The sequence below is a fragment of the Elephas maximus genome, chromosome 8 (genome assembly GCF_024166365.1).
Source record: "Elephas maximus indicus isolate mEleMax1 chromosome 8, mEleMax1 primary haplotype, whole genome shotgun sequence".
Taxonomy (NCBI): domain Eukaryota; kingdom Metazoa; phylum Chordata; class Mammalia; order Proboscidea; family Elephantidae; genus Elephas; species Elephas maximus.
Genome location: NC_064826.1, coordinates 17,766,100 through 17,778,543, shown reverse-complemented (window position 1 = coordinate 17,778,543; position 12,444 = coordinate 17,766,100). Strand labels below are relative to the sequence as shown.

The 12,444-nt window shown below is 51.1% G+C and overlaps 1 protein-coding gene across 3 annotated transcripts in view; it reads right to left on the bottom strand.

The window, feature by feature from the left end:
* The window catches only part of PLXNA4 (plexin A4), a 517,066-nt gene that overhangs the window by 21,217 nt on the left and 483,405 nt on the right, over positions 1-12,444 (bottom strand). For all 3 annotated transcript variants that reach the window (XM_049894276.1, XM_049894277.1, XM_049894278.1), the window contains exons 26-29: positions 5,701-5,804; positions 4,449-4,548; positions 3,059-3,249; positions 2,073-2,242 (exon numbers count right to left, since the gene is read on the bottom strand). In XM_049894276.1, coding sequence (XP_049750233.1) covers positions 2,073-2,242; positions 3,059-3,249; positions 4,449-4,548; positions 5,701-5,804 — 565 coding nt within the window. The remainder of the gene's footprint in view (positions 1-2,072; positions 2,243-3,058; positions 3,250-4,448; positions 4,549-5,700; positions 5,805-12,444) is intronic.

Below are 12,444 nucleotides of genomic sequence, written 5' to 3'. Positions count from 1 at the left end.
AAATTCAGGTGGGACATACTCAAGGTCGTACTTTGGCTCTCGTCAACTTGTTCTAATTTTCTTCAGTTTCAACTTGAACTTGCATATGAGTAATTAATGATATGATCTGCAGTCAGCCCCTGGCCTTGTTCTGACTGATGATATTAAGCTTTTCCATGTCTCTTTCCACAGATACAGTCAATTTGATTCGTGTGTATTCCATCTGGTGAGGTCCATATGTATAGTCACTGTTTATGTTGGTCAAAAAGGCTACGTGAAATGAAGAAGTCATTGGTCTTGCAAAATTCAGTCATTTGATCTCCGGCATCATTTCTATCACCAAGGCCATAGTTTCCAGCTATTGATCCTTCTTCTTTGTTTCCAACTTTTGCATTTCAATCACCAGTAATTATCAATGCATACTGATCGCATCTTCACTCAATTTCAGACTGCAGAAGTTGGTAAAATTCTTCAGTTTCTTCATCTTTGACCTTAGTGGTTGGTGCATAAATTTGAATAATAGTCTTATTAACTGGTCTTCCTGTAGGCACATGGATATTATCCTATCACTGATAGTGTTGTACTTCATGATAGGTCTTGAAATGTTCTTTTTGATGAAGAATGCAACGCCATTCCTCTTCAAGATATATCATTCCCGACATATTAGACCATATGATTGTCCAATTCAAAGTGGCCAGTACCAGCCCATTTCGGCTCACTAATGCCTAGGATATCAATGTTTATGTGTTCCATGAAGAAGCCTGGGAGAATAAAACCCAGTGGTACCTAGAGGCAGGCACTGAGAGACACAGATCTGGGCAGGACTTCCACAAGAGGGAACAGGCTTCATCCAGTATTGCTGCTTCCAATGAGGACTGCAGATTCTCATTGTTTTACTTCAGAAGGGTTGGAAGAAGTCCACAAAGAAAGATCACCCAAGAGGTAATATGGGTGCAAATCCCACTCTTCAGTTCTACAATCCAGAACTGCATTCCTGCCAGATTTTCCAATTTCAGTAGAGAGAGCACCATTCTTCTGGTGAAGGAGACCAGGAGTCAGAACATTTGACGTTAAATAAAGTTGCAGTACCCAGCCTGAATTCCAGCTTAATGTGTATTTGGGTTTGAAGCCCAGGGCCAGTTTTTGGGGTGCCTGGCTGTGCCCTAGAGTCACATCCATGCAGTTGGAAGATGCTGGGCAACCAGCCCACGCTGCCTCAGAGTAATGACCTGGGAAAGAACATTCTGGAACAGGGGTCATTTAAAAGTGAAGAGAGGCAATTCTGGAACTGATGGGACTAAATATAAGCAGCTTTGCCTGAGGTGGAACTCTCAAATATAGACCATCTGGATCTGCACCTTCATCGGTATTTATGGAGTTCCACCTTGGGCAGGGTTCATGCCATGTGTTTGGTGCCAACGTTTGACCTTGCATCTCAACCTGGGACACAAATTACCCCCAAGTGAAGGGGATGGACGATGTATATTAAAGATGGAGAGGGGACAGGTGTGGAGACACTAGAGTGCCATTCAGTAACTGGAGAAAAGGAGTTTGCGGGACAGGATGCGAATAGCCCTTGTTCACCTAGATGGCTCCTCAGCAGGCTTCACAGCTCAGCTCAAGTCATCGTTAGATGTAGCTCCAGCCACTGTGGCTGCACACAACACATTTTCTATTGTCACATTTATCTCTCAATCCAAACAGCTGACTTTCTTTTCTCTTACCCTCATCTATCAGCCCATGGAGGGCAGGGACCACCTCTTGCTCATCAATGTACCCTCACCGTCCAGCACAAGGCCGGGCACACAGGAGGCACCTGGATGTCCAGGGTGGCCTGGATGTCATTTTTGTCATATTTGCATTTTGCTCATTTACCTGGTTCAGTAAATGTTTGCTGATTGATCGATAGGAGAATGGACAGACAGGTTTGACTACGAGGAAGTGAGAGAGGAAATGAGCACAGATCTAGCAGGAGAGGATGGGGAGGGCCAGAGAGAGCCCCTGTTCCACAGTCCTGCTGATGGAGGTGGGCTTGGGAAGACTTGGGGTTCCTGGGGCCCCTGGCTGCCGGGCGCCCTGCTCCCATCACTCACCAGTTGCTCTTCCAGGTGTGGCGGACATGTGGGTCATGAATGCCATGCTTGTCTGCCTGCTCATCCAGGAAGTCGAACATGTACTTTATGGCCAGGGGCAGGGCCGAGCCCCGGTGTGCCGTGCTGAAAATGGTCTCGAAAAGGTCGTCCACAAACTTCTGCAGTGTGCCCTGGGAGGGAGACAGGTCAGGCCTGGCTCAGCCAGGAGCTCTGAGGACAGTTACAAACAGCCTCACAGCCTGGAGGCGGGAGGGCCATGCTCAGTCCGGCCTCCTTGCGTGAACACATAAATCCACCCATTAAATCTTTCTTCTGCCCCCTTTGCTCTGTCTCTTTAGCTGCTTTACATTTTCCCCACACGTGGAGAACAGATCCAACAATGAGGACTGGACACAGTAAGCCTTCCTCTGCCAACATCCTGGTCTGGTTTAGCACCTCTGGCGGTGTTATTTTAGTGCTCTTCATGGGTGCCAATGAACAGCTCCCTTGGTCAGAGCAGACAAACACAATCTGTGGTCTGCTGGGGCACTGTTCACATGGGCTAATGAACAGCTACTCATTAGGCTCTGCAGAGAGCAGCACTGAGACCAGCCTCAGGAGAGGAAGACAAGCTGCAGGCACCAACTGTCCCAGAGCCAGGGTTAGCAACAGTGCCGGGGAACTCACTGACGGAGCCCTCACATCCGTTACTAGAGACCGTATGACCCCCAGAGATGAAGTCATTCTTTTATAAAGTGAGTGTCTAGAGAGGGGAAGAAAACAAAGCTTCAGCTTGCATGCCTACAGGAATTTGTTGTAGGGTTTGTCTGGAGCACTGAGTTAAGAAGTATTCTGAGGATGCATTTCGGCAAAGAGTACTGGGGTGGATTAGCAGCGCCTGTTGTGGGGGATCACAGAGTGGGTGCTCATCTCTGGCACTACTGTGGGGTGATGAAGCCCCTTCCCGTGCCCTTCACCCTCCCATGCTCTCCTCTGAAGTCCAGTACCTTGGTGGCCAGCAATCGAGTCAGATAGATTTCAGACACCATCTTGCTTCCCCGGTCACCCTCCTTCTGGTCCCCGTGCTCATGGTTCTTCACCAGGTGCCACATCTTGACTCCGCTCTCCAGGTCGGGGGTGATCATGGGCGTGCGGGAGCGGAGGCTGTCAGGACTTCCCGTGTACCGGATCATGTTCTCTACCAAGGCAGTGACCCCACGTGTGTTAGCCACTTGGATTTCAGCCCATTAACTCACAAGACACCCCCTGCTCTGGCAACGTAAGCTCTCCTCTGCCCCTTTGTGTAACTGGCTGGAGCTGTTCCCTTGCCTGGTCTAGTACATTCCCTGGGTGTGGGAGCCTCTCCCACTGTGCCTAGTGAAATTCACTACCCTGGGGAGCTGTCTGTGGCTACTTCCATCCACTCAGGTCCTCTCCCCACTGCAAGCTGCACCTAGTCAGCCCTTAATTATTCAATTTGTAAAAACATCAGCTTGTACTGTTGCATACTTTTCCTTGCACAGGTTCTCAAGTCCGTTCTCAGGATGAGTTCTATGTAGCCAATTTAGTCTCCACCTGAGAGCAGGTAGCCCATCTCCCTTAATACTTGTGGGCCAGCTTTGTTATCACCTTGTCACTTGCTCACCTGTCTCCTACCCTCTGACCCGTGCTGGCTCTTGTGCGCTGAGACTCCTGCCCTTGTTGGTGGGGTGGGTGAAGTGGGGACTGAGCAGGAAAGAAAGAGCAGACCCTATTGTGCACAGGCACAGGGCTAGGTGTTTTTCTATACATTATCCAGAAGGCACCTGGGAAGGGGATAAGTTTTTCAATCCCTGTTTTGCTGGTCAGAAACCTGAGGCTCACAGCGGTCAGGTGACTTGCCCCCAAGCACATGGGTGGGGGCAGAACGGGCTGCACTCTGGTTCTCTACCCACATCCGGGCCTCTACCCTGCAGCCCAGATGCCTCAGCCCTGGGAGCACACCTCATGGAATGCTTCATCACAGTGTGACCTTTGCCAGTCACTTGGTGCCTCTGAGTTATAATTTACTAATCTGCATAATAGGAGGAAATAGTAATTATTTAATTCACTGGGTTGTTATGAGCACGATCTGAGATGATAAAGATCCCAGATTTGAAAACACGTTCTAGACTGTGAGACACTCAGAAGGTAAGATCTTCTGTTTCTAGGGGATGGAGGTCCTGCTTCTGCATCAGGGTCTCAGGCCAGGAGGCCTCATCCCCAGTCAGGCTCTCCCTTCTGGTGGTCCCACTGCCTGATAGACCTGCCCCACCCTGGGGTCTGAGGTCTGCTCACTGCACTCCAGCTGTGCTGCCCTCCTGACCACGTCCACCCAGGGCAGCCCCTCCTCCCCAGGATGACACCATCACACCTCACCGTATTTACTGGCCGAGGTCCTGGAGACTGTGGAGTTGTTCACTGCGTTATAAGCTGTCACCTGCTTGGACACTAAGGCCACCACGGAACCGTCTGGCACCTATAGGAAAAAGACTTCTAAGGGCATGGGCACAGGAACTCTGCCATCCCAGAAAATAAGGGCAGTCAGCACCCTAGGGGGGCAAAGGGTGCCTTGTTGGAGAACCAGAAGACTTCAGAGGCCACAAGCCTTCCTTCGAATGAAAGAAGACACAGATCTAGAGGGAGAATTGCTGAAAAGTATTCTAGTCAAACTGACCCCTCTGTCAATTCGTTGTATGGTGGTGGCTTGTGTGTTGCTGTGATGCTGGAAGCTATGCCACCGGTATTTCAAATACCAATAGGGTCACCCATGGTGGATGGGTTTCAGTGGAGCTTTCAGATTAAGACGGACTAGGAAGAAGGGCCTGGTGATCTACTTCTGAAAGTTAGGCAATGAAAACCTATGGATTACAATAGAATATTGCTCAACATGGTGCTGGGAGTTGAGTCCTCTAGATTGGAAGGCACTACACAACTGCCGTAACAATGGACTCAAACATATCACGGTTGTGAAGATGGTGCAGGACTGGGCAACATGGGGTCGTAATGAGTTGGAGCCAACTCAACGACAACTAATAACAACATTCTATTTTGTCGCTCACTCCTGGAGGGACTTTTGGCAAGTGCTTCTCACCAGTGTTCTCTATCCCAGTGCTTCCCTTGGAGACTACCTAGCCTCAACTATCTAGGAGGACTGCTAAGGAAAGGCTTTTTCTAGGGGACTATGCCCACACCCTGAAGGAAGTATGCACCTCAGCGTCCTGTCTCCAAAGAGGCCAAGGTTTCCTGGCTAGGTGACGTCAATCTCCTTTGGGCCACTAGAAGATACAGTGCTGATAAATGAGTAGATTTATGGCTCAGTGTCTAGCCTTGAGAAGTCCCTGGGTGCTGCAGACGGTTAATGCCCTCAACTGCTAAACAAAAGGTTGGTGGTTCAAATTCACCCAGAAGTGCCTTGGAAGAAAGGCCTGGTGATTTCTAAAAAATTAGCCCTCGAAAACCCTATGGGGCATGCTTCTACTCTGACACACATAGGGTCGCCATGAGTCAGAATTAACTTGATGGCAACTGGTTTGGGTTATGTCTGGCCTTGGAGAGATCCTGTTACTCCAAGGCTAAGACTTACAGAGACATGTCCAGGTAGAAACCCCCTCTTCCCCATTCCCCTCACCTGGTAATGGGCCAGTGTGTTCAGTCTCTTCCAGTCATTTTCAATCTTGGTGGTGATGTCCTCGTCCTGCAGGATCATCCTCGCCCCGCTGCCTTGCCGCCACTCTGCAGGGAGAGCAGTGTATCTCAGAGAGGCCCGCCAGGGACCCTGAGGACTGGGGCGCAGGGCCATCTCAGGATGCATCCAGGGACAGGCACGTACCAGCACACACCTCCACAACGATAGACGCTCTCAATGCAGAGAGGCCTCGAGTCCTAATTCTGGTTCTGACCCAACCAACTGAGTGGTGACAGAGGGGATAACCCCACCTATCCTCCCAGCCCACCAGCTTGCTTACGCCAGTGTGGCCATATCCGCTAGAAGTGGTTGCTCAGTAAGAATAAGCTGCATGAATAAGGCAGGTGAATGTACTTAACAAAGTACTGAGCAAAGGCAAGGCAGTGCCGTTACTCTGGGAGCCCCTGGCTGGCGAAACGGTTAAGCACTCGGCTGCCAACCAAAAGGATGGCAGTTCCAGTCCACCCGACGGCACCTTTAAAGAAGGGTCTGGTGATCTACTCCCAAAAATTAGTGACTGAAAACCCTATGGAGCCCAGTTCTTCCTCTGAGACACATGGGGTCGCCATGAGTCAGGGTCAACTCATGTGCAATGGGTTCTCATTACTGGAGCCTGGCTCCTCTGCTTGACTGGAAGACATTGGGGTTCATGAAATCAAGGCTGCAGAGTCCATCAGTGTCCACATACCTCCTCCTAAAGCTGGCAGGTGGCAATCCTTGGCAGTGGGATGGGGTAAAGACATATGGACAGATCAGCAAATCCCATTCTTAATGCCAAAAGTTGATGCTGACGACATCACCTTTTCAATCTACCCAACGCCTAAATGTTTTATTCTGTAGATGTTTACCTACATCCTCCCCATGGACCCAAACCCCTACAACACATGGGCTTCCTGACGGATCACACATGGGGAAATAGAGACTGTTTCTTACCCACCAAATCTGCACCCCGTACACAGAACAAATCACACAGAGCTGGAGAGTTACACATTCCAATCTTGAAAGGTACACATGGAAAGCCATGTGCATGCCAGGCACATGCCAGAGCCCTCCTGTACATGCACGTGCACACTAGGCAGGAAAAATTGTCTCTTAAATCCAAATACAACACGTGTTTCAGCCCAGGGGCACTGGGCTTCGTCCAGAGTGTGGCTGAGTGCTGGTCTCTGCCTGACCCCCCATGGATTTTTCTGAGGGTCCATGGAGACATGTCTTCAGTTGCCTCTCTCACACCCACTCCTGTCGAGGCCAGGCAGTGGGCCCATGTCAGTCTCACGGGCTGACTGAGCCCTCCCTGCCTGGTGCATGTGGCCTGCCCAGAGCTACCTTCCCCATTTGGCAGATGCAAACGTGGCCCACAGAGAAGCTGCTTGCACTCAGGAGCAGCAGAGATGATACTAGAATCCAAGTCCGCTGCAATTCCTCAGGCTTTCCTGCTGCCTGGTTTACAGCTTGTTGTTGGGTGCCATTGAGTCAATTCCAACTCATGGTGACTCAGTGTGACAGTGCAGAACTGCCCCCAAAGGGAATTCATGGCTGTAATCTTTACGGGAGCAAATTGCCAGGTCTTTCTCCCACGGAGCCACTGGGGGGGTTCCAACTGCTGGCCTTTTGGTTAGCAGCCGAGAGCTCAACCATTCTGCCACTAAGGTTCAGAGCAATGCAAACACAAGGATGCCATGCTTGTTTGCTGGAACGGAGGGGAAGCCTCAGAGGTCCCTGGGGACCACTGATCACTAATGTCTGATGACAGCACAGCTGGAACTGATCATGACAATAGGGCCTACTGGCAGTTAGGATAACAGGCAAAAGCGGAAATGGCCCAGAGAGGCAGCTGGTGACCCATGTTTGGTTTGCTGTGGTTACATTGTTGTGCTTGCTTTGTTTTTTATTTTAAGTATGTATGCATGCATGGAGGGAGCCCTGGTGGCACAGTGGCTAAGCACTCGGCTGCTAATCAAAAGGTCAGTGGTTCGAACCCAACAGCCTCTCCATGTGAGAAAGATGTGGCAGTATGAGTCTGTAAAGATTACAGCTTTGGAAACCCTATGGGGCAGTTCTACTCTGTCCTGTAGGGTCACTATGAGTGGGAATCGACTCAATGGCAATAGGTTTGGTTTTGGTTTTATTATCTCTAAGGAGCCCTGGTGGTGCAATGGTTAAGCACTCTGCTGGCGTTTTGATTCCACCCAGTGGCTCTGTAGGAGAAAGACCTGGGGATCTGCTTCCGTGAAGATTTCAGCCTTGGACAACCCATGAGGCAGTTCAACTCTGTCCTGTAGGGTTGCTAAAAGTTGGAATTGACTCAGTGACACTGAGTTTGGTTTTGGCGCCCTGGTGGAGCAGTGGTTAAAAGTTTGGCTGCTAACCAAAGTATCAGCAGTTTGAATCCACCAGCCACTCCTTGGAAACCCTATGGTTTCTCTATGCCCCAAACGCTATGGGGCAGTTCTACAGGGCCGCTATGGGTCGGAATCCACTCGATGGCAAAGGGTATCTTTAAGAAGCCCTGGTGGCACAGTGGTTAAGCACTCTGCTGGCATTTTGATTCCACCCAGTGGCTCTGCAGGAGAAAGACGGGGTGATCTGCTTCCATAAAGATTAAACCCTTGGACACCCCATGGGGTAGCGCCACTCTGTCCTACACGGTCACTCTGAGTCAGAATCAACTCAACAGCAGTGGGATCTTTGTATGTCAGCACCTATTTTTAGAGGCTGGAGCAAGAGGACTATCTCTAAGCGGGTCAGGGACTTGTTAGGCTGTGGCCAGGCTCAGTGAAGATGCCAGCCTGGGCTGAGGAATAGGGCAGTGGCAGGCTTTATCCCGGCTGTGCAAAACCAACCAGTTGCTGTTGAGTTAGACCTGGGCCCTGATTGGTAGCCAGGCTGTGACACCGGCAGTTAGCTGCCTCCACTCAACTTCATGCTGTGAGCTTGAGGAATCCAAGAGGGCCATGGGCTAGTGTCCTTGGACTGAGCACACCCCTTCACACAAAATCCAGCTGTTGGGATGTGTGGACACGGGCTTTCCCGCCAGCTTGGATTGGCAGGCAGTGATCACGTGTGGAGGCAGCAGGAGCTGGCCAAGGGCAGGCAAGGAACACTCTCCTCACTGGTGCCCATGCGTGTCACAGGACAAGGCTCCCGGGCGTCCTAGTCCTGCTGTCCTCCCAGGCCCACCTCTGACGGGTACGAGTGGGCAGCTGGGCCGTGGGGACTGTTGTCTTTTTTGGCAATTATCTCACAAAATTAGGACTGTGCCCCAAAATACCAATATGAGGAAAGTGAGCTGGTGGAGGGCGGAATTCAGGGTGGAATCCAGCCCTTCATCCATTCTTCAAGCCTGTTGTTTTTCATACCTCATATACAGAAAAGTTAGGTGTTTTTGTTTCTTTGTTTTTAAATATCAGAGGTAAGAAAACGACATTCTGGGTTCCCTCCCATACCCAGACCTGATGGACAAAAGCCCAGGGGAATGGGGGCTGGCACTGGCAGCTCCACCCCTGGGGCCTATAGGGAAGCCAAGCCACGGGAAGCCACCTGGCTGAACCCAAACGGAGGAGTGTGTGGAGCCCAACTGGAAGGAGCCCGTGTTCCCTGGCACAGGATGATGGTTCCTGGCACGGTAGGCTAACAGTTAACTTGGCTGACTGCTAACTGAGCGGTTTTGGGTTTGAGTCCACCCAGAGGCACCTTGGAAGAAAGGTCTGGCAAACTACTTCTGAAAAATCACCCATTGGAAACCCTATGGAGCATACTTCTCCTCTGACACACATGGGGTCACTGTAAGTTGGAATCGACTCAAAAGCAGCTGGTAATACTAAAACCTACCCCCCAACGCTCACTCTTATCTGCCCAGGCCCCTCAGTGCTACCCCGTAGGCTGGACACACTTCTATTTCCATTTCCACCACTTGGCTGAAATCCTGCTTACAATCAGCTGTGGTCTCTACTTCCCCAGACTCATCATGAAATGTCTCCAGACAATCATAGTAGTGGGCAGGGGCTCAGCTTTCCCAGTGCTGTGAGCCATGTCATGGCCTTCTCAGCAGAGGTCTGAGACCTTAAGCTCTGTTGAGTCAAGCAGGGACCTAGGAAAGCCAAGGTCAAAGGCCACAGCAGCTGGCCTTCCCATCCCATGAGCTGTCCACTCTCCCAGATGGTGGATGGACTCATCCTCACCCAGGAGGAGAGAACTCAGAGAGCAGGTGGAGTCAGCTGAAGGGGAGCCTGCCCCACCTTGTGATATGAAGGACAGTTCCGGTCCCCTTACAGAGTATGCAGCTGGGGAACCAGCCTCACAAGGCCCAGGGCAAGGGCCGGATCTAAAATCTGCTTACTGTGACGTATTCAACGTAGGCTGAGTTTTAATGATAGAGATGAAATTAAATGGAATCCAGGTCCCTTATTCCGAGTCCAACCTTCTTTTCGCCAGGGGTCCCTCTGTCTCACCCATAAAAGCAGTGCCCAGTCGGTGGTGGCCTAGATGATGCCTTGGGACATCCACTCTGGACCAGGCCAGTCACCGTCCTGTCTGAGGAGAGGCCTCTCCTGCTGCCCCTATGCTGGAATCGAGATCCTGGACGCCTCAAGGCCCTGGTCTCAGGCATTCACTCAACAGCTCGGCCGCTGGCACTGCTCAGCAGGACACTGTAAAGGCTTACACAAGGGACTTCAGGGAACGGGGTCCTGGCCCTGGATGAGCTCCCCATGAGAAGAAATATCCTAGGGCAGTGATAATGGAAGGGGAGGGGAAAGATTTGAAGGATACCTAGGCATTTGCCTGACTGGCACGGGGTGGGCATTTTGGTCAAAAGGTGCCACTCCCATGATACATCCAGGCTCCATATCTCAGCACTGGGCCCATGGGGCCTCCAAACAGAGCAGAAGGCTGGAGGAGAGAAGATGCTGCTCGTACCTCTGCACACCTATCAGCAGGTAAGCCCTGAGGAGACACCTGGCTGAGAGCCCTGAGAGCCTCGCCCCCGGGGAGCTGGCATCAGAGAAGGGAGTGAGAGGCCACAGCAGGGTCAGAGTGCGGCTGCTGCAGAGGCCAGGAAATTGGGCTGGATGTGGGTGAGGGACTACTTAAAAATCCTTGTAAAAAAGAAGAATCTGATGGTGCAACTAAGTTCTAAATGACAAAATCATTGACCTATGAAACTTTGTGCTTAAGAAAGGAAATTCTGAAATAGAGCTACACGGCGTGCATCTGAGGAGCTGGGTCTTTGCAAACTGTAAAGCCATCTGCACTGGTTAGTTGCCGCCGTTTGGGGATGTCTGGAGAGCAATGCTGCTATGAGTTGGCATCAACTTGGCAGCAATGGGATTTGGGGGTTTTTTGGAGAGCAAAGGGGACCAGGATGCCTCTCTTACTGATTTAAGAGAGAAGAGCTGCAGGCGTATGGAGCCTCTTGAATAGGGAAGGCAGCAACTCTGGTGCCCCTCTGGGCTCTAGCTGGTTCAAAAAAAAAAAAAAAGAAGAGTTAAAAAGGCAGGTGGTGGGCGGTGGGGCAGGGAGGGAAGGTGACCCTGGCATTTGTATTCATGGCACCTCGAGAAAATTGCTAGCTCTGACCTCTCCCACCACACCTGCCCGGCAGCCCCATGCCCTGCCCCAGGCTCCAAGCACAAAGGACAGACACACTCCATCCAATTTGTTCCACGGCCACCTTCCAGGGAGAGAGGGAGGTGAGGAGAAAAGAAAAAATCCCATTATCTTTATCTGTCCTTCCCATCAGGAGCAGGGTAAATGCAAACTGGGGAGACAGCTGCTGCGCACTCTTTATATTTCACTCAGAAGATAGTGTATCTTTTTATTGCATACAGGAATTACTTATTTGAAAAAATATATCCTTTCAGCTCGGCTTGGTAGAGATGGGGTGGCGAGTTCCGGGGGCTATTGAAAGGGCATTTACATTAAAGGAGGAAACTCTGGAGGTCGTGGGCAGTAGCAGGGAGGAGGAGAAACATGTGGATGCCACTGTGTGTGACAGGTGGAACGCGCTGCCTCTCAGCCTCTCTGCTGTGTAACCGTGGCCCAGGCGCTGTGCCTCTCTGGGCTGCAGTCTCCCTCTGTGCAGGGGAGCTGTATGACACCAATGACGTCCTCAGGGGAGCTAAGGAAGGAGACCAAGAGCGCTTCGGTTCAGACTGAGACATGTCCTGCCTTCTGCTACTATGACAAGAAATGAGGGGCTTTCCCTAGTCGTGCTGGTACAGGGGAGCACCCCCCCACCCCCGCCTGGCACGGAGCTTGCCACAAGGTAGGCTCCTGTGAAAAATGGTTCTTAAAGTGTTCAGAGATGCAAGCAGACGCCCACTGCTCCCAATACCTGTCGGCAAAAAGGAGGTTTAAGCTGGTTGAGACAGCTTTATGTCAAGGGAGTGGGGTACCCCTGGGCACTCTGCCTTGAGAGCATCCCAAGGCCACCTGCTCCAGCACCTTCCCCAGCCACCTGCCCCTGTGACATCTTTCCACCTCCAAACTCCAACAGACTGCAGTCGAGGGGCCCTCAGTCTTTCCCTTTGCTTCTCATCTTGGTTAGTTAAAAACCAGCTGCCATTAAGTCTATTCCAACTCCTGGTAACCCCATGTGTGTCACAGCAGAACTGTGTTCCAGAGGGTTTTCGAGGCTGTGATCTTTCAGAAGATCACCAGGCCATCCTTCCAAGGTGCCTCTTGGTG